This window comes from Phasianus colchicus, chromosome 2 (genome assembly GCF_987193195.1).
Source record: "Phasianus colchicus chromosome 2, bPhaCol1.hap1.1, whole genome shotgun sequence".
NCBI classification, from domain to species: Eukaryota; Metazoa; Chordata; class Aves; order Galliformes; family Phasianidae; genus Phasianus; species Phasianus colchicus.
The window spans coordinates 87,160,117-87,183,063 of record NC_143437.1 but is presented as its reverse complement, the minus strand read 5'-3'; the positions used below and the strand labels follow the sequence as shown (position 1 = coordinate 87,183,063).

The window sequence follows — 22,947 nt, the reverse complement described above, 5'->3', positions numbered from 1 at the left end:
ATGTAGATGTTAACATGAAGCTTCAATAAGATGAAAAAAAAAAAAAAAAAAAAAAATCAGGGGAACCAGAGACCCCCCCTTTGGTTCCTGTCCACACAGTGCTTCAATAATAAGACATAATCTTCTCATGTATTATTGTTCTTTAAATTGAAGGGAAACCTATCACACAGGCCATTCTGGACAATTCATCTGTACTCCAGTGTAATCATCAAGTCATGTCTTTGAAATGGGTAATTTCACAGAAATAATGAAAATCCAGTGGTAGTAAACAGAGAGGAAGAGACAGGCCCTGTCTCGAAACAGTGCCTGTCAAAAAAAGTGCAAAATAGGGAAGTGTAACATAGGCAGAGACGTACCAGTGTCTGAACAATGGCGTGGTTTGTTGCGTTCATGTGGGCATTGAGGGGAAAGGAACACTCTCCATCACAGTAAAATGCAGCATAGCCCTCTGGTGCAATAATCCAGTCCTAAAATCACAACAAATAAATTCACTCAATTTTATTTTATTTTTTTCACGCAGAGAATGTAAAACTATATCAAACTAACTAAGGCTTGTCCAAGGACAAAATGAACTTCAGAACGTGGCATGTTAATATACTTTTTTTTGCCAAAAAAATAAAAGTATTTGCTTTCTTCCTGCAAAACTCCAATGAAAATTAAATTAAACTGAACTGAATACCAACTGATGAGACTATAAAGGGAATTAAATGTCCAAACATATTTATTAGCATACTTTTCTTCCCAGACTTAAATTATTTACTGCTTTTTTGTGTGTGTGTATGTAATAAATGTAATTAAAATGTGTTCTCTTTCTTCACCATATTCAATACTATTAATTGTAATATTGCATGAGATATAATAATAAAATAAGGGTTACTAGAGATTACTCAGTTGAATACCACTGAATCATTAATTTTGATAACATCTAGCAACATAGACTATATAGGAGAAGAACATATGAAGGAAAATACATAAAAATGTTAACAAATCAATGTGTTTAATTTGCTGAATTCCTCTTTTGCTAGGCAAAGGTAACAGATTTTCCATGGAAAGAAGGGAGATAATCTATTTCATGGTTTTTGTTTGTTTGTTTGTTTGTTTTATTCCATCCTGAGTCTCACAGATTAAATTCTACACAGTGTAACTTTGGATCTCCATCTGCAACTTCGATTTTTTCAAGTATTTATTGTGGAAAAAAAAAAAGATTTTATTTTTTCTATGACCACCTTGACTGACTGATCTGTGAGCCTTGTGTATCATGGGGCATATCAGAATTTCATATTTCAACAAAAAAAAGGAAAGAATTGGTGATACCTGAAAAAGACAGACAGTGCTGACTTGTTCAGAAGCCTGAGCTCAAGTCAATATCACAAGCCTGCTCTGTCACCACAGACAGGATACTTATGTTCTGCAAACTTGTGAAAACACTATTCCTACTCCTTCAGGCTGCTGTGAGTATAAACATACTACGAAATTCAGAATTTGAGTTGAGCCAAAAAACATCTAGACTGTTCTCTGTTTTCTTTTCCTCGTATTAACTCTACTTTTGTCTTTGTGGCCCTTTACTAGAAATATATATATTTTTAACTATTTTACAAAAGACAGATTTTTTCCTAGGAATTATGTCAATTTGGCTTTGGTGTTTTAAAGACTACTGAACAGTGATGTAAGTTCATATTGTCTATGGATCCAAACCCAGTGAAATCCCTTTGACTCACAGAAGACTGGAGTAGGGAAAATTTGAGGGCAAATTTCAAAAGTTCCTTTACTAACAACTGTGGAGATTTAGGTTTCATTTACTGCAGACCTATACAGATCATGAGTAATGGTTCAGATTTATCTTTCAGCAAATGTATTCAGATTGTAAAGCCACTAAAGTTTGCAATAAGATTAAGAGAACAGCACCAAAAAAGGTAGGGAGATAGTGATAGGATTTCATTTCAAGATGCATTTAAAGAATTTGTCTCTCATCAGTGAAATACCAGTTACCATGAGGAAAATGTACTGTAAATCCTGTGGGACTGTAAACTAGACTGTCCCAATTAGCATTGATAGGAAACAGAATTAATAACAATACCTGCCATCCCAAATCTCGGAAACTGACGTAAAGTTCATGTTTCTTACATGCTTGCTTTTGCTCACTTGTGTTATAATCTATAGGAAGAAAATAAAAAAATAAATATTTTTTTTTAAAGAAACATTGTTAGAACTGAAAAGAGATTGCTGGTTTTGAACTCCTGACTAAACTTTCAAAGGAAAGTGACAACCATACTGTCAGTTGTACTCCTAGGGGTGATCATAAAAGCAATGTAAAGTAGGATACTCAGAATCATCAATGTCAGCCTGATGCAATATGCACATACTGCAGGAATGAGACAATACTAGGAAAAGCAGGTTAATATGACTTATGCTTGCTTGCTAGCTAAGTAACAATTCAGATAATATCTGCACAGGTAGTTAAAGCAGTACACCAACAGCCTGATCCAGGATATACTGAAGTCTTCTGCATGTTGGCACAGATTTAATCATGAGGTAAATAAAATAGCTCTGTCCAAAAGATAAGTCAACAGTGAAAAAAATGGCCCTCAATCAACAAAACTCCAAGAAGTCTATTATTTAAATATTAGCATGTTTTGTACTCTTTTTGAAATCATATTTTCTGGAAACATCAATCAGTAAATGATCTGTAGATCTAATAATGTACAAGAGTATAATCACAGCTGCTTTTTAAAGGTCTGAATGTTTCCATGCAGTGAGAGATGTGTCAGGATTGAAGGACATGCAGAACCTACCACGTGTTCTTCTCCAGGACAACTTTAAGCCTTGAGAAAATGCAGTATTTGTTCCTTACTGCCCCTGAGTAAGGGGAAAGGAAGGTGGTGTGGTCATGCCTTCACCCCATTAGCACCCTGGATGCTAATGCTCTAAACTGAGTGTCAATGAGATATGCAAGGGAGCAGTATTTTCTGAATAGTTTTTAGCACTGAAAAACTTGAAGCTGGGATAGGACAGTCTTTTTTTAAAAGTGCTTGGAAAATTAAAGGAGAGAACTTTTTCACATAAAATGAAAAAAGAAAAAAAAAAAAACAGTTTTAATTGTACCCTAGAATAATATGGAAGGGCTTTTGGTTGATTGGAGGAACTCCTTGACATGCCACAGAAGCTACAGAATAGAGAAGGAGGTTCTTCTAGAATTAGTTTTCTGATCCTTCAAGGTTCCTTACAGATTAATTTAATGAAAAGCTTACATATATGTTTAGAAATATTTGTAATTTCATTAATTAAAGCTCACAGTTCAGCACCATGAAGTCATAGGATTGGTAGGCTGTTAAAAAGCTCCTGATAACTTAATTTTCTGCTGTAAGATGGAATCAGTATATACTGAGTATTGCTGACAGTTATTTGCCTAATGTATAGTTAAAAACCTCCCAGAGAGTGAGTTCTACAGCGTCTGATATAACCTGTTGTATTGCCTCACCATGTCTGCAGAAGATGTAAATGAGCTTTTCTACAAATTTACCAGTTGCTTCTTGTCAACTACCCTCATCTGCACTATTGTCAGTGCTCTGAATTCTTCTCAGTATGTCTGTGTCTTTCTGAAGATGTGACAGTCAAAACTGGAGATAGTGCTACATGAAGTAAAATAATTATTTCCTGTGTTTTCTGGATGATTTTCTAGGAAAAGACCACAGAATGGGAATTTTAAAGCAAAATCACACTGCCAACTGATCCATTTCAGATTTATTTTTTTTTTTTAAGTACTGCTGGCTATTCTGTTGAATTTGTGTATATTAATGAACAAAGAACAAAATAGGGTTGGGAATATTGATGAGATCTGTTAAAACCATGAGATCACAGAGCTAAATGTTCAAAAGAGGTGATGAAGATCAACAAGAGTATTGCAAACCTGGGCTTCAGAAGAACAGGACAGGTTTCAGACTCACAGGTCTTCTCAGTGTGATCTTTTGGGAAACTGAGCTGGAATCCAAAAGAACTTGGTATAACTGGCTGATCTGATCTGCCAGAAGAACCTCTGAGAAGCATCAGGTATGCAAGTCAGCAGATAGTAGCACAAAGATACTACCGCTGAATAGTAAACCCTTGACTGAGCTCAAATTCAATTATTAAATAATTCTAATATCGATGTAGAATGAGAAATAACATAGATGTATTTCCTGAGCATACAGGGAAGAGTAGTAGGAAAGCCAAAGCTCAGCTTGAGTTGAAACTTTGATGAATATGAAGAGTAACAAAAAAGGCTTCTATAGGTATATTCAGAACAAGAGAAAAATTAAGAAAAATACAGATCCATTGCTCAACCATGCACAGAACCTTGGTGATAAGGACTCAGAATAGTTATGCTCCTCAGTGTCTTATTTACCTTGTTTTTTACTAGCAAGATTTGCCTTCAGTAATCCCGAGTTCTTGGGCCTTGTGGCTGAAACTCTATCCATGCAGTAAAATAAAGTTAGAAAGCATTTAAGCAAATCAAAAATATACAGGTCTATGTGAGCAGAAGGCATGAGTTTAAGGGTGGAGAATGAGTTGATCAACATCATTGCAAAGTCACTCCTTGCCATTTTTGAGTGTTCATTTTGACTGAGGAATATTTCTTATGATTCACAAATGGAAAATACCACACCCATCTTCAGGAAGAGTAATCAGCTTAACCTCAGTTTCTGTGAAATCTGTGAATCAAATCCTCCTGAAAGCCTTGTCCAGGCATTATGGAGAACAAGAAGGGCTCTGAGGGCTAGTCGCAACTGGGTATTGTTCCCACTCCTTTTGGAAGGTTTTTTAAGAGGTCTTCCATAGTATTCTTACAGCCAGATGTGTTTGGATAGGTAAAGAATATAATGGGTGGTAACTTGGCTGGACTGCTGGGCTCAGAGTGTTGTGATCAGTGGTATGAAGTCCAGCTGGCAGCTGGTTGCTAGGGATGTCCCTCAAGAACTAGTACTGGTGCCAATACTTTTAACTGTCTTTGTTAGCAACCTGGACAAAGGGACAGAGTGTGCTCTCAGCAAGTTCACAGAAGTTACCAGATCTGGGGGAGTCATCAATCATCCAAATTACCAATAAAATGTTGGACTGAATCAGATCCAGAAGAGATTCAATGAGATATCATTAAAAATACTCATCCAAATTTTACTTCTATTAGTAACATGCTGTTTGAATGATTTTCTTTCTTTTCTTTCTCTGTTCCTTTTTCTTTCTTTCTTTCTTTCTTTCTTTCTTTCTTTCTTTCTTTCTTTCTTTCTTTCTTTCTTTCTTTCTTCCTTCCTTCCTTCCTTCCTTCCTTCCTTCCTTCCTTCCTTCCTTCCTTCCTTCCTTCCTTTCTTTCTCTCCTTTCTTTCTCTCTTTCTCTCTCTCTTTTCCTTCCTTCCTTCCTTCCTTCCTCCCTCCCTCCCTCCCTCCCTCCCTCCCTCCCTCTCTTCCTTTATTCCTTCCTCCCTCCTTCCCTCCCTCCCTTCTTTCTTCCTTCCTTCCTTCCTTCCTTCCTTCCTTCCTTCCTTCCTTCCTTCCTTCCTTCCTTCCTTCCTTCCTTCCTTCCTTCCTTCCTTCCTTCCTTCCTTCCTTCTTTCCTTCTTTCCTTCTTTCTTTCTTTCTTTCTTTCTTTCTTTCTTTCTTTCTTTCTTTCTTTCTTTCTTTCTTTCTTTCTTTCTTTCTACCACACTTCTGTTGAATGCATCTCTGCCCCTGAATATCTAGTGAGATAGTATCAAAAGCTGTTCACAAGTCAAGACATAAACATTTGCAATACTAAATAATTTGTTGTAGTATCATATGGGTGGTAAATTAGGCTGTCTAAGCTATAATAGCCAAATACTCTTTCCTTTTTAATGATAAATACTATCTTTTTTCCTATGACATTTTTCTAGCTCTTAATGGACCGATTCTCAATGATAGGCATTAAAGGTTCAGCTCAGTTCTCCACAAGTAGTTACCTGCTGCCATGTCAAATATCCATAGTTGCCCCATAGGGTCAAAATATATGCCCACATCCTGTAAAAGTTCTGTGTCTTTCTGGAATAGCCACTGGAAGCAAGGCAAGACACTCTAAGACATTATGAGTTTTCAAAAAGCTATGTGCTTTCATTTTAATCAAGAACTCTTGATCATTCCTTGTGCTGAATTGCCCATAATAGTCTAGTTTGCTCTTCACATACATTAGCAGTAAGGTGAAAGTAGGGGAGTGCAAAGGAGCTTTAAGTGAAAACATTTCACTTATCACTTTTTACAAGGATCTGTATACTGATTTTGGCTAATATCAGTGCCTGTAGGAAGTAAATATTGAGTTCAAACCATTAATATGAATTTTAATTTCAGTCATATAAAATGCTCTGACTGAAAAATTAGGGAAAGTTATGCATATGAAGCAGTCAGGAAAGTCATAATATGTTTTTATATAGAACCTGAGTGGACAAACTAATGAAAACTGAAAGTTTTGCTTTTGCAGGTTCTCTCAGTCATAACATTTCCATATTTAAGAATAAATACAGAAGTTTTATTATCAGAATGTAGCAGAACTTCCTACAGTTAAAGGAGAAAGACTGAATAATAAATATGTGCATCAATGTTTAAAAGTAGAGATTGTCTTAATATTCTGAATTACTCAAATACAGGTTGATCAGGGCTGAGCAGTCACACCAGCTTACCTGATAAGATGGTCTGCAATTAATATGAAGACAGTAGTCCACAAACTATCTAATCCATACACTTAAGAAGAAAGTTAAATTTAGGCAAATGTATGTTCCTTCCTTGATTTGTGTCTTTCATAAAAGTTGTGTGTAATGTAACATTGCATGTAGGTACCAATGTGACATTTATACTAAGTTCTGATGCCAATGATCCAATTTCACATACTGCATCTTCAAGTCCCACATGCTTATTCTGTCAAGAATCAAAACTGTAGGTATTTTGGCTAAGAAGCATTATTCCCATGCTCTCTGGGGATTGTAGTTATAGTTCAAAGCCCTGTGATGCAGGAGCTGTGGAAGGAGGGCAAAATAAAAGAATTTCAAAGAATTTCAAAGGTGTTGTTTTTTTTTTTTTCCCCCCGAAGGAAAACAAAAATGTAAACTATGTGTGTATATACATACATACATATATATATATATATATACACTATCATAAAGTACAGCATTCTTAATGTGACATCAATCAATAAAACTCAGGAAATGCACAGTTAAGCATTTTTTTTTTTTGCTATTATCTCACTGCATTATGACAAAATATTATGTAAGTTTACTGTGGAACTTCATAGTATGAAACATTATTAATTATTTAAATATGGATATTTTCTAGTGCCTAATTCCACTGTAATTCAATTTAGGTAACATTCAAAAGAAGAAAATAAAGCCAGACTTTGTTTCAAGGTAGAGTTTATGAAGTACTTTGGGAAAAAATTTTCATTGTTTTATTTTTTTCCTTTTAACTGCAGCTCAAACACAATATAACTGAATAAGTAATAAACACTTTAATCCTTTGTGCATAGCAGGCAGATGCAGTCTGAATGCACTACATAAAGCTCATGTTCCCTTGAAGGTTTTAGTAGTAGGAGGATCCTGATGCCAAATCTGTGAACATCTGCCCAGCTACTAGAATAACTGATGCATGTAGATTTTATTTTCTCCATATTGTGTTTGTGTATATTCTCATGAATACTTCAAAAATGTGTTTTCCAGTGGAAGGGAAGAACTGAGCTGCCCAGGAGGGCTGTCCTTTTTGATGTGCTGAGACTATAGTAAAGCTACTTGCTTGAGTCCAGAAACATGCAAAAGAAAGGAGATAAAAAAGACAAAAGGCAAAGGGGAAGAAGGAAATGGCCAAAAAGAAGAGGGAAAAAAAAAAAAAAAAAACAGAAAAAAAGAAAAAGATGGAGAGAAAAAGGAGAAAAGTGAAAAGGAAGGGCCAAGGTAAATTTGGGATTAGCATGCAAATTAAAGTATAATTGAACTCTGTGACATGTAAATAGCAGTTTATCTATCTGTCTTTGACTATATAACATCTAGCTGCATTTTTCACTGTGGAAGACTGACTAAGATGCAGTAGATATTAGGTTGTGGAATAAGTGTGGAAACAATGACCTATATCACATGGTAACTTTTGCCCATCAATGTGTCATTTACTTTAACTGTGTCTTGCAGAGGAGGTAAATCAGGGGGTAAATAACAACAAAAACACAACTGTTGTTGTAAACAGATATCCCTGGTGTCTTTACAAATGTCAGGGGCTTCACAAAACCTAGGATCATAAAAGGGAACACATGCCTCCCTCTAAGTCATGTATTTCAGAAATCACTATGTTCCAAGTCCACCACTGTAACTAGAAAAGCAGTAGTGTATTTTTTCTACGTATAAATCACACAGAAATAAAACTGAGTACACAACTGATGTGGTAACAAACGCTGGAAGTAAAAACTTTTATTTCAGAATATATTTTAATATTCATTTTAAACTTAAAGTGGTATTTAGTTCCAGTAGATCACTAGGTAAACCTTGCAATTTACTTGTGAAAGATAGACTATTCAAGTGATTTGTATGATTTCCTTACCAGCTTAATAGCAGTTTGAGGTTGTTAAGGTTGTTATTCTTGTACAGAAGATCAGGGAAGGGCTTACACATTACATGAGAGGGGTCTCTAATCTGCCATTTGTTTTGGAGGTTTTGAGATGGGCTAAAGTAGTGCATAATGTTCATAATGAATGTTCACAAACAGTTGAGTTTCACTCCAAGGCTGAATTCTTTCCACAGCAAGATACTAATTTGCTTGCTTATAGATGGAGCTTAAGAATTGCATCTGCATTGAGATTTTGATATCCTGGTACTAGATCTGCCACACTTCTACAAAGACACATTTTCACATCCTGTCCCTGAAAAGTGGAGTTATTTGGTCAAAAGAGAGAATATTTAGAAAGTGACTTTACCATCTAGATGAAAAGAGCATTTCAGGAAAGAATTGGAACATAATTTATTCTGTACTCTAATGGAGAACTACTACTTCTGTTCTGGAGAAGCAATTGGGGGACAGCCCTCTCTCTGCCTCATTTTCATGTGCAGCAAGGATCTCATCCAGCTGCCTACTACACAGGACAAGTTCCAAGCTCATATACAACCTTTTTCAAAATACATTGTTAAGAGCCCATGATACATGCAGGTGAACTGACTCACACAAGCTAGATCATGCTCGCGGCTGACATAATAAAAGAGGTTTAAGCAAAGCTGTGGAGACAGAAATAGAGCAAGAACAGTTTCCAGCAGTTCAGCCAATGAGCAGCTGTGACTCCACCGCATTTGAGCAAGTGCCATAACTACTGTAAAGAGACTAGTAAATCAGAGACTAGTAGCTTTGTCTTACCCCCAACACTTGGCATCCTAGAAGACTCCTGATGACTACTGGATTTGTTACGGTTCTGGTTTTTCCTTTTATTGTTGGCCGCTCGGACAGAACGGAAAAGCACTTCACTTGCCTTGAAGAACGCAACCATGAATGGCTGTTTTGACTGAGGCCCATGCCTTCCTATCAGGCCAGCAGATTTAACATTGATACTTCGACCTATAAAGCAATGGAAATTGTAAGTTGCATACATTAAGTGTGGTTCTGCCCCTCCTGAAGCCATAGTGGGAGTTCCACCCCTTACTGAAGCACGATAGGAATATTGTCTGCAATCCTGAAGTTACACAAAAGAAATCCTGACCTCCTTTTGCTGAAGAAAACTTAGAAGGCAAAAAATTCAACAATTCAACTGCTTTCCAAGTAGTTTGCATAAAATTGTAGTCTCCATACACTACGTATCTTATTCAATACATTGATATTTTAATTCAGTCTCTTGTACACATCTATAGAAGCGAAAAAATAATGAGGCCCATTAAAGTCTGCAGGCTACCAAAAGGATAATGTAATGCGGTCATCTAGTTTTTGCATCACTTGGGTGTCAGATGTGAAACCCTATATCCCCAAAGCAAGCATGCAGCAAAGAGAAGTGTGCATAATAAATATACCTCTACTTTAAAAACAAATATCGTACAGTGTTACTCAAACTGATGTTCATTCAGTAGTAAAGGTAGGAAGGAGTTCAATCACTGCAGAGAACAGGATTTGAAATATGGACATTGTTGACTCTGGTTCTGTTCCCGAGGGATGTGCATATTTCTTTAAAATATTTGTTCAGCCAGGACTGTGTGGTAACCTCACTATATTATAGGATCTGAACCTCCGTAAAAGAAAAGAAAGCAAAACAACTCACTGAAATTGCATCAGTGACATTTTAGCAAATAAACCCTTGCTCTTAACTGAATTTATTTTGGCAGCATAAATGCTTTTGTGCATACGTGTATTATGCAGAGCCCTTCAACCATCAGAAAATGAGACAGTGTCATGTGAAGCTGTGCAGCTGTGCTGGGTGGGGGACACGGAGGTCTTTTAAACAGGGAGGTGCGGGCACCGGCACTGCCCGCACAGCATCACTATACTGGGGACTCTGCTAAGCTGCCTGGAAAGGTTGTCACATAGACAACAAAGGAGCATCTGCCCCGCAAACCTATAATGCTGTTAGCTCCTTCACCCTGAAAAAGAACTTACAAATAAGCATAGGAATCGGCCTTATAGAAATAAGCATATAGGTTTCCTTTTCAAACACAAACGTACAGTGGCTGTATGCCAGAGTCTATATTTCTTAGAAAAACTCTATCACTGGCGTAAATGAAAGAGGCAGTTTGATTTGTGGTTAAAGTAGTTTCCATTCTACTTCCACTGTAACAAATGTATTAATTCAGCTCAGACTTCCTCCTTCTGGCAGCCTTTTTGCAGTAAAAAGAGAAATTAGAAGTTCCAGCCAAATACCATACCTTGAACTGACCCACTTCAATACATAAACACTTTTACAACATGTTTATTCAGGTGTAGCACTTTAAATTGGTTTAAGATGTTTCCAGTGACAGAGAGCCCAGCAAAGGCAGGAGAAGAACTGAGAAAGTTAGCAGTTATGGAGTAGAGTAATTGGCAACATATTCTGAACAATTTTGATAATTACTTTTCTGACTGCAAGGGAAAAATATATTTGTTGAAGCTTCTGATTTCATTTTAAATGGCTTTTTAGCCTTGTGTTTCTTTAATTCTTCTTTTCATGTATTTATTTACGTAACTATTAAATAATTCAGCAACATTAATTTCTATATGTTCAAATCTTCTGTCGCAAGTCAGATATGAAAAACTGTACAGACTATTCTCTATTCATTGCAACTCATGGACGAACCAACCTCTTACCACAAAGTTCCAAGTTTCCTCTCATTTCTAGAGGGAATATTTATATTATTTTTCTTTATTTTTTGTTCCAATGACTTTCAGAATTTTAATTTTATCTCTAAGAGATTAATACCTCACTGGTGGACATTTTAAGAATACTATTAGATTTATATACTGAGGGCTGTAAAGATCTGTGTAGGTTTTCCGAATTTAAATCTAGGTTCTCTGAATTTACAATGGTGGATATTGTGTGCGAAGCAAAATATCCTTCAAACCAATGTGAACTCCCTTTAAAACAACTTTTAATATTATTAAGTTTCCTCTGGGTTTCCTTTAGACTTCAGCAATGAGATGGCTATTAAGATTCCACAAGTTAGGGCTTACTTAGTTATTCAGGGTATAGAGATATACCATAAAAAATTAAGCCTGTAACCCACAGCCTTTTTACACAGAGAAACAGTTTATGTGACTTTATTCCCTTATTTGCTTGATCTTTTAAGCAGCCAGACAGAGTTTTTAGGATCCATTTTTTTTCACTTCATGAATAGTGTATGTACTGAATCTGCTCCTAGTGAAGTCAAAAGGAAAACTTGTATTGACTTCAGTGGGTTTGTCATTAAACTTTTCTCTCTCGGTTTATCATATACCTTAGCTTAACTCTAACTTTCAGAAGACAAAGCAATCAAAATATACACTGCCCTCGAGACATTATATTTCTTCTGAGGAGGATCTCTGAACTGTTTGGTTTGGAAATGCAAACCACATATGTTGTCTCATTTTAGGTAGCTTCTGTGAAAAAGAAAGTTTACATTTACAGAACATCTATCCTTTATTTAAAGAAAAAAAAAAAAAAAGAAAATGAAAAAAAGCATGTAGGTGGGACACTGGGGAGATCTTGTTCAGGCTAAGAACAAAAAGCTTTGTCTATTTCTGAAGAGGGGATATTTTGAAGTATCCCAACTCTGAAAAGCATCAAGAGCTCTGCCATAGCAGGAGCTCCATCTCCAAGCCATACCCTTGTAGAATGCACCTTACTCTGTAGCATGGATTTCAGAATACTGTAAAAAAGTCTTACCCTAACTTGAACTGGTCTTTGTAGCAAGAAGCATTGATGGGCTTCATTTTGGTAGGTGGTTTTAGTCTATCACTCCTAGTAACATTTGAAAAAACTTTCTTTTGGTTTCAAGGACAACTAGAAATTGAGGTGTCTCCAGCACAGTTGTTCCATACTAGAATACTTGGCCAGTATTTTCTAAAATCAACTGAGTGGTTTGTGCAGAGCTACATCTTCCCTGATGGCTTCACTCAGCTGGTAAAATCAAATAGGCAAAGTATATCTTGGCTAATAGATGTTTCCAAAGAATCAAATATCTCCAAGCATTCCAAAATGATTTTCTTTTATACTTCTATCATATTTTTAATCTGAACAATTGCAATGATCTTTTTTTTTTTTTTTTTTTTTTTTGCCTGTAGACACTTTGTAAGCAACCAGCAGTCAACTTTACTGAACCTAGCCACTGCACTTGCACTACATCCAGCAAAAATAAATAAGTGCAACAGATAGATTTCATGCAGGGATAGTCCAGAGCCTTCATATTCCTCACATTCTGGCATGTGCTTTTCAATCTTGCTATGAGAATTTATTGTCTCTTCTCCATATTGACAGGTATATTGGAGACTAAAAACTCATTTAAAGCACTGTGTCCCAGATCTGCTGAACTCCTTAGTCCTTATTCATATGATTTTGAGTCCTTGGCAAGATGTGTTTGTTTAACTTGGCATTTAAACTTACTTTTGGCATTTATTCTATTTGATAGTAAAGTGCCCTTAGCAGTTTACAGAAAAGCTTGTATGGAAGTTCCAGGCTGAGTAACTGAACTGAATGAATATTATTTGCCTTTTAACATTATGACCCCTTATAATAAAGGAATAGCTCTTCAAAAAAATCAGCTTTAAGGGTACTTCCTCAACAATCCTGACAATTTCATAAGTTTTTTTTACCTGCAGGATCAACACTCTGGAGTTATCTGCTGTGTGACTCCTGTGTGTGGTTTTCTGCTGTCACACGCAGTTGCAGCATACAACTCCTTTAGTAAACTGATTGAGTTCCATCTTAAAAACTCATTTTCCCCTCAGCTGCTCCAAACAGAATTGAAAGAACACTTCAAGTTTTCAAAAACAATCTGTCTCGGAATCCTGACCTGGAGAGATCACCACGTTCTTCATGACATTCAAAATCCTGACTTTTTCTGAGATCACCAGTGTGGATGCCAGTGACAGTGGTGAGATTTGTGACCTGGCTCTCTTTCCTCAGGCAGTATATATTTTATGTAAGGCACTTAGCAGACACTAATTTTGCAAGAGCTTTCAGCCATTATGCATCTTGGCCAGATTTACACTGGCAGCACAGGACAATGAGTAAGTCCAAGATCCATTATTTTGTCCTGAGTCATAGAACTGCAACAAACCACTCATTTTGTTATGAAAAACAAGCACTTATTTACTTTCAAAAGTGTTCGACAAGCCGCAAAACATTTACAGATTAACCACTACTTTTAGGTCACAGTAGTTATTTTGGTAATAATCTTACATATTTGTAGACAGAATTGAGAACTTCAGTGATGCTGGGAACTCATTTCTGATCTGCTAGAAAGAAATCCAAAACCAAACAACAAAAGCATTCCAATGTCACATCTATGGTTTACTTCTTACGGAGAGTGATCTCTGCCATAAGGATAGGGGAAGGCCTCTTGGAGAAAGACTCTGAGTATACAGGATCCAGTAACATCTGATATTTGAGCAAAAACTCTCCTGAGGCTCTGACTCTGGAAGATCATGAGGTAGTTTCCAAAATTAGACAGAAACTTGCTTGATTTCTCATGCTTAAACAGTGCTCTTGAGAGCAATGGGATTTCACAGAATCAAAAGAATAGAGGTAGGGATCAGCTATAAAAGCTTAAATGAAGATTTATTTTAAAAAGATAAAAGCTAACAACACAAGTATGATGGCCCATTTATAAGGAAGGTATCCCCAATACTCCAACTTGAAAGTATTTTATACCCTCTCTACTCTATTATCTCCATAAACTTAAGGAAATTTTTCCTTTTGGTGGAAACATTTATCTATATGGATGTAAAATACAGCTTTTGAAACAAGATTCATGTGTTTTATAGACATCTCTGCTCCCTGAACTCTTTAAGGAATTCTGAAAAATAGGTGGTCTTGGATGGTCTGCTGTGCATTTCCTAGGCTTCTCAGCTTTAGTCAAAACTAAAGATCCTGCTTTTGGTACTAAAATTTTTAAAATGTTAGTTTTATTCTGTTTATTTGAAGGAATTTTCCATACCTTTTTGTGTTGATTTTGATAATTCATAAAGTTCTTGAAGAAAGTACATGGGATTATTGATGAAAATGTTAGGAACCATGATATGCTGCAAAATGTGGCAGTGCTGTGTATGCTTACGCAAAAAAAATCGGATGTAATCATACACAAATATGTTTCCTAAGTACTTGATTTATCCCTTCAATTTAATGTACTTAAACTGTGAACCGTCTGTAGGAGTCCAAGGGGTTTTCTGCGGTTAAAAATATGTTCAGGAAGACAATAAAAAAAGGAGAAATTAGATTAATTGGTCATTCACCAAAGAATAAAAAGTTTAAAAACATTCTAAATGAATCTGAGGACCAACACTAATTATTAACCCAAGTACTGGTGCTTAGAAGCACATGTATCCTTCATCTGACTTGGGAGGCTTGCAGAGGATTGTTGCATAGCTATGCCAACAGGATCAGGACCAGTATGCTCTGTTGGCTGCAGGAGGAGCAGGGGCCCATCCCACCTCTTCAACACTCCTGCTTCCAGTAAGCATGCCCATACTAACATGGGATAGTCACATTGCCTGTTGATGCTTGTGGTATTTCTGACCCAGATGGAAACATGGTTTACACTTACTGGATTAAGTTACGGGGTGTCCAGGCTCAATTCCAGGTATTGGAGATGGACTGCCCATTCTGCTTGGGTGTCAGGGTGCTGCTGCGTGGTCAGTATCAGCTGTCCCACTGTCCCCATGGCACTGTCCCCAGGCTCTCCCAGGGGCAACTGCCATGTAGTTGCCCTGTTTTGGAGTCTGACAGAGTCATCTCTCTGGCTCATTTTACACCAGCAGAGCTCAGTGCCCCACAGTATTCCCGAGCATGTTTAATTTACTCTTATAACTTTGGCCAAAGTCAGCTCTGAACCAGAACTCATGTAGCTGTACTTAGGCAGTGCTCGAGCCCAAGCTAATAAAACCTGCTGAGGGGCAGGATATATTAGCTCGGGTTCAGTGCTGTGCTAACATGGCTATATGGCTTCCAGATGGCTCAGAATTTAGGCAGAGCTATTGCCTGCCAAAGTCCATATATATATATGTGTATATATATATATAAATATATATATATATAGCCTAAATTCCCCCACTGTAAGGACACTAATGAAGGTGAAATCACTGTGATGTTTTGCCTTGTAAATATCAGTTCCACTAAGGGACTTGAGTGTAACAACACAACAGTGTCCTCTGGAGGACCTGCCAGCTACTGTGGTCATGTGGGTAGGTGCCAAGACTGACTTGGGGCAATCTTGGGATGAGAATGATAATGTTGAATGTTGTACAAGTGATGCCAAGGCCAGTGTGAAAGTAAGCAGCCTACTACCTGAAAAAGCCAGGGTGCTGGTATAGGTTGTTATTTGTTGAAAGCAATTTGTTCATGCTGTCTTTCTGAAGGCTTCGCAGAAGATAGGGACCTTGAAAGGCCCAACCTCAGATGAGATGATACAAAAATATATCTCCTAGCATCTCCCCTATTATTGCTGGAGTATTTCCTGCAGGAGTAGAAGCCAAGCCCCCTTCCACGGGAAACATGTAGTAGTATACCCAAATATGCACTGGAGAAAGACTTGGCTTTCCCCAGACTTGATTTGGATCAAGAAACCTACTTTTGTTCTAGTTTCTCTTTGTTTTGAGGAAAAAATAAAGACCTGAAGAGGCTGAGTCAGGGAGCTGAGGATTGTTGTTTCCTGCCTACCTCGAACAGCAAGAAAGCTTAAGGAAACTTGCTATAGGACTACATGTTGATAGAAGTCATCTTAATCAACTTGGACTTCTCAAGGAAAGTCGCAGTTTCTCCCGTGTGATGCACAGCCTGACAAAGTATAAGGCACAGTGATTCAAGAAAAGGCACAGAAATACATGCCTATTGTTACTCAGAATGTTGTACTGAGATTCGCGTCACTGTTACACTCTTTCTTCCTTTCCCATTTTCCATAGGCAATGCTAAGTTTTCCTCAGCAATGAGAGAAACAGCAACAGGAAGACTCCTGCAGCTTTTGTACTCCTCCATTAGAAGTGATGTCTAATTATAAAAATGTTAATACAAAGGTGCTGATTCACTGGAACATGTTTTAAGTCTTAGGAGGCATATGGTATACATAGAGAAAAAGCGTCACATAGAGCTTTTCAAATTGTTTCTGCATCTGCATTGACTTTATGCTGTAATTCATCTAACACCCGCATTTCCATCAGTGTGAAAATGATCACCTCTCATTTTAAACACCATGGAGAGTTTTGGTGTCAAAAGGAGGGAACCGGCCAAAGGAGATGCTGCAGAATGTTGAGGAGACATTAAAAAAGAGAATCAAAAAAACCTGATCCTTAATTTACCACAGCCCCAGGGAAACAGTGCATTATATGTTGACAGCTTCCATATGTGTCATGCAAACCTTTATTCTTACTGTTCAAAATAAAATGTCCCATTAAGAGAAAAAGTCTACATTCCATGCTAAAATGGTGCGTATGATACCAAATACTGTCTCAAAGAAAAAAAGAAAATGCATTCCGATGTCATGTGGCTTTTTGTACTTTTTCAGCATTTTTAAAAGGGAAAAAATATGAATTACAACAACCAGACATTCTCCAAGGGTTTGCAGTTTGTTTTGTTTTGTTTTGTTTTGTTTTGTTTTGTTTTGTTTTGTTTTAATCACACTGTTGTATTAGATAGCTACTTTTTTTTTTAATTTCTCCTTTAGACATTATTATTACTGATGTACCTTCTTCAGGGATGTACCTTTCACCAAAGAAATGTATCTCTGCAAGTAATTGCTTAAAAAGTCATTGAAAGATAACTATAAGAAAGGTTATTATTAATGATAATGATAACAATATAGTAGCACCCTGGAGTCTCAGTAATCACTGTTTCCCTATTTTAAAAGTGTTCTATGAATAAATCTGAAAAAATGAGTACGTATTTACAGACATGCCCCAGTGAATACACTAAACATGAATCCTCTGACTTAATGGAATCCAATTTAGTATTTAGTTTAATAGTCTGTTGCAACAAAAAAGGTTCATGGTCCAGGTCTTATCATAAATGTCTCTCCAGTTATAGAGACACAATTCCTGTACCTTCCATAAACTCTATTGACAGCTGAGGGCATGAAGAAAGTTGCCTCAGACCCTCATGGCCTGAAGTTCTTCTGAGCCAATGGCAGGTTTTTCCATTGCTTTTGATCACTCCCTTGGGCATTCAAAGAGAAGTGGTTGGAGGAAAGGTGGGTGGGGTTCCCTGGGTTGCAAACAGAGTCCACTGCATACCAAGTATAAAAATTCATGTTTTTTCTGTACACAAACATGTCATTCAACTGTTGGTGTTTCTAATAGCTTCCAGAAGTAACAGCAACCCAATAAAAATAATCAAAGTTTTAAGAACGAAACTGTAAGAGCATAAAGGGATGATTTTCCTTATGCTAAGCTGAAGTGGTATAGCACAGGTCTTCCCAATAGCTTTGAAAAATTTAGTCCCTAGAAGGGCAGTCTTCTTGCATGAATAAACTAAAAGGGGAACAGAAAGTGAGGAAAGGGGAATTCCCTCCTCTCTTCAGCAGCTGCATTGAGAAATTAAAATAAGCAAGTTGAAGAAGGTAAACCTGCCTGTGACGTTGGTATTTAAAATAGAAAATTATCTATCACCTTTCTGATCTTGGGAGTAAGACAGGGGAAATATTTATATAAACCGTTCTTCTACAATTTCTTCAGTGTATTAACCTAAAGGTTTCTTTTAACTGTACAAACTTTCCTGCTGTTTACTGAGGGAATATAAGTTTGAGGCTAGAATCAACAAATTGCTAGTTCCAGGGTTTCTTAATGAGTGCCTTTCATGGATATTTAATTTTCAAGAATTTCTGTATTTGAATCTCCTGGAAGAAAAAAAAAAAAAAAAAAAAAAGAAAGTCATGGATGGAGTTTATTCTGGAGCAGGAAAACTGGCTGGGAGCCAATCCACCTCATTTGGATGCCTGACGGAAGTGTCACCTCTCCAAAATTTTAAGAGCTTAAAACTGGCCTTAACCAAACCAGGCTGCCTCCCCACACAGCCCATGGCCAGGTGCGGGGCATTTGAAGGTATGTTGAATGCAGTAACAACATGGCGGCCTACTTAGGATCAGTGTCTTCCTTTTCCGCTGGCTGTATCTGACCTTTCTGGGCAATTTTAAATGAAATTAGCCACCTCGATTCAAGCCTTTCTGAACACTGTCCCTACGGAGGACTCCGGGGCCATGGCAGCTTTTTGCAAAACTCTCCAGCGGGCAAAGAACTTGGCAGAAGATTCTGAGATACTCTGTTCACAGCCCAACTGAGCCTGAGGGAGAACGCAGATCAAAACCAATGAGAAAATGTAGCCAGAACAAAGAAAGAAGAAAAAAAATATATTAATTCTTACACCAGGGTTTCTTCTGCTACTCATTAACATTATGTCAGCTAAGGTTTAGATTAGCTGGCATCACAGATCCCCTGACTTCTGGCATAAAAAGTTTTTTGACAAGAAAGCTAAATCTAAAAGTTTGCTTTTAAAGTAGCGCAGATTAAGTGAATCATCACAGAAAAAAAATTGCAAATAATTCTCTTTTTATTAGTATCTAAAGAAATCTAAGAAAGAACACTTCTAAAATATTATTTTGCATTGAGATGCATTTTCAGTTTTTAATAAACAGCATAATTGTGAATAAAATAGTAGTTTAGAAAATTGTTCTTAAAATATCATGGCTATTATTCAGACTTCAGAGGATTCTTTCTACTTTTTAGCTAATTAAGATGTTAAAGATTTTAAAGTTTTGACACATTTCAGGGTAAAAATGTTTTGAAATAAAAAATGTTTTGAAAGATAGAAAATCAATTTCCACATTACCCTATTATTAACCTTTTTCCAATGTCAGTATTAGTGGCAGGGAAGTCACTCCGGTCCCGTAGCTGTTTTATAGCTTTCTACATACTTCTCCTCAGAAAGATCTTTAGAAGCTTAATAAACCAAAAATTCCACAAATCTTGAGTTTCCTGACTGTATGTAGGTAATCATCAATGGAAGAACATTAAAATCAAACCTGATTTTTTATGTAAGAGCTTTTATCCCAAATTTCATTTAATTTGACTAGATTCAGTTAGCTTTATAATTGCTATATTCTATAGAATTAAGAACAGTAGTTTCCAGATCATGACTACATCAGGACAAGACTGTGTTCTTCATTCATAAACCCACCATGAATTGCCACCCAGTAGAGCTGAAAAACACCAATCCAGAAAAGGTTCACAGCAAGAGGATGACAAGAGCATATGTGGAGCTACGAGCTACAGTTACGATCTTACCATCTCCTGTTTCAGCGCAGAGCTGCAAGCCCAGATTGTTCTGTGGATTAATCACCCAGTGATTGCTGGTCACAGTAATGTCAAACACAAACCAACCCACATCAGAAGCTTGAGCCTTTCTTGTGTCTAACAGGAACAAGTCTGCATCCCTAAGTTAAAGAAAATAGAGAGTTATGACATTCAAATATTACTATTTTTTTCCCCTAACTTCCTTGCTGACAATAACTTTCTCCAGTCCAAATGAATAATCCTTCGACACATCCTCATCATGACACAGCACAGCATATGCTGTAGCCAACACATAATTGTTCAGTATAATACAGGTATTCCCCTCAGATGCCTTGCTGAAATGATCCGGCATATGAAAACTGCAGTTCTGGAAAATGTAAAAAATCTAGTTTCCTGGTATGAATACACAAAATACATAACAGAGACTGTGCATAAAGAATTCATCTTTCAGCACCAGAATGTCTCAGGAAGATTAACATTTATAAAACATCTAGTGTAAATGACAAAAAATGTCAAAATCACATTCAACTTTCAACTAAAATTCAAAGGCATAGTGTGGCTAAAAGAATCTGTTATCAATAACATATGACAGCAGCGATATCATGTAACAAAACATGAATATATGACAATTTCATATTAACACAGATGTTTAGAAAATAAGTCTATATATCAAAGTGGAAATTATATACTGATTCAGTAATGTACTTATTACATTTTAACCCTCAGTTCCCTGGTATATTCTCAAATTCATTCCCATGAAATTTTCCAGTAATTCAGAAGGGCTGCTCAGGGGAGTTCGTATAATTGTGTTACTAAATGTTTAGCATGGATCATTTATTTGTTCTGTTTTCACATATCTCCCGAAACAATTGCTTCCAGAACCACATCTGCATTACAAATAATTTACGGCAACGGTGATACTAAAAACAAGATATTTAACTCTCATCAGTTTCACTTTACACACTTCAACAAAGCAGCATGCATTATTAAAAACTGTTTTCTCCATTGTGCCTTTTAAACTTAAGTCTATTGTTATATAAACCTTTCCCTTCTCTGCCATAAAAAGTAATCAGAACAACAGTGCACAAGAAGAAATGTTTTACTCTACATATAGACTGCGCAAGTCAAGGCAAACTTGGCTTACACAGACCTTGGAGTTGTAGCGTTAACTTACAGGCAGCATGAATGTATGTTTAAAGAGGTAAGAGAGACAGCAAGAACAGGCTTTGTGCATAAGTGAATTTAGAATTATGATGTTGCTGTCGCAGTATTCTCAGTCTGCTTAATCACAATGACATGGTAAGAATTTACGGCTTTATCTAGACTAAGCACTTTACACGCACTGAAAAGCTCTTATACTGAAAAAACATTTTGTATAGCTCTTGAAACTGTGTTAGTTCAACACATGGGAAAATAAAACCAAATGAGCTCAGACAAGCATACGTTTGCCTGTACGTGAGAAACAGTTGCAGAATCAGGTTAAAGACCTCAGCAGCAATGAGTGAATCTTTGTTTATTTATTTATTTATTTTAAAGAAAATTGCTGGAACTTTTTTAAAATTTATCCTTTTTGCCTTCCTCTACAGGATAATCGTTTGCTGAGCTCTTAACGGCTTGTGTTCCAGTAGAACTGTGTGAATGGCCACACAGGGAGAAAACATACCTTTCTCCCTCCAGAGCTAATATGAAAACAGTCTTACAATTCAAAAGAGCCTGACCGACTGCTCTAGCGCTCAAGAAATTAACAACGTACCGCAAGCTCATAAATAGTACTCTCTGGAGTCTTAAATGCCCTTTTTTTTCTCTAATAAGCAGTTTTATCAGAACTTTAAAACTGAACAGTTTAATTCTGAATGCAACGGGCTTTATGACAGTTATTTGTAAATATCTCTTGTACCATTCAGTAAATTTAATAGGAAAGTGTAGAACTACGTGGAATATAAAGTATTACAATATTACAGTGCCATGATTTCTTGTTTTTATTGTCTCCTCCTGGAATACATAATTATTTTCCCATATATATTCTTGTAGCTCCAAACTTTGCTGTGAATGATACAAGAAGTTCTCAAAAGTCAGTGTGTATGATATCTATATGCTGAATCAGAATACTACTAACAGGGTAGCCCAGAAATCCTTGTAAAGAACAAATTCTCCCTGAGGATCTCTTCACAGCATGATGTTATTTGTATGGCAGTAGAAACTCACATCTCTCTGTCTTCAGCACTGTTATGTCCACTTTCCTGCAAGGATCTGGCTGTGATAACAGACACGAACAGGCAGATTGTTCGTACCCATTTACTTGGCAAATAAACTAAAAATTATCTGTGAGCACCTAGAGGAAATTAGAACTGATTTGCAATAGAAGATAGTAAAATAGAGAAAAAGACTCCAGATCAGCGCCAATGTTTTAGCCCACACAGCAGTAATTTACTACAGAAATTAAAAATACGTGTCGGGAAAATAATGACTTATTTCAGAATTCATATAAATACTGGGTGAACACCTGACCCATCAAAAATCAGTGATTGCTCTGGATTCAGTATACTACCATTAGCTGATGTCACTGAAATTTCTTATCACATTTCACAACATTTTCAATTTTTAAATTCTCCTTTATTCTATGAAGAGAGAGAAGAAAAAAAAAATCACATTTAAAATAAAAAACAGCTGCAAATTTTGGCTCTAATTTAAAAAAAAAAAAAAAAAATCTATTTAAAAATAGTCCACAACACATAATAAAAAATAGTTCATTATGTCGTAAATAGCCTGAAATGCAACCGTGAATATATACAGGCAGAACACAGCTGATTGGCTTTACCTTTATGGAGGCTGTTTAAGTTTACTGATCACAGTCTGGTCTCAGACAGCCAGTTGCCTACATCAGAAATGCTACCACAGTCAAGAATTTCAGCAGAGGCTATGGGCAGAATGTCTAAGATCCAGATCTCCTGGGTCATTCAGGAAAGTGAAGGTGAAATAAGCCATCTCTAAATTCCTTGAAACCCAGCAAAGATT

The 22,947-nt window shown here is 36.6% G+C and overlaps 1 protein-coding gene across 2 annotated transcripts in view; it reads right to left on the bottom strand.

Moving 5' to 3' along the window:
* BMP5 (bone morphogenetic protein 5) overlaps positions 1-22,947 on the bottom strand; it is a 54,912-nt gene that overhangs the window by 5,459 nt on the left and 26,506 nt on the right. For both annotated transcript variants that reach the window (XM_031610950.2, XM_090136269.1), the window contains 4 exons: positions 19,924-20,072; positions 9,361-9,558; positions 2,078-2,154; positions 357-467 (listed from right to left, as the gene is read on the bottom strand). In XM_031610950.2, the coding sequence (XP_031466810.1) occupies positions 357-467; positions 2,078-2,154; positions 9,361-9,558; positions 19,924-20,072 (535 nt within the window). The remainder of the gene's footprint in view (positions 1-356; positions 468-2,077; positions 2,155-9,360; positions 9,559-19,923; positions 20,073-22,947) is intronic.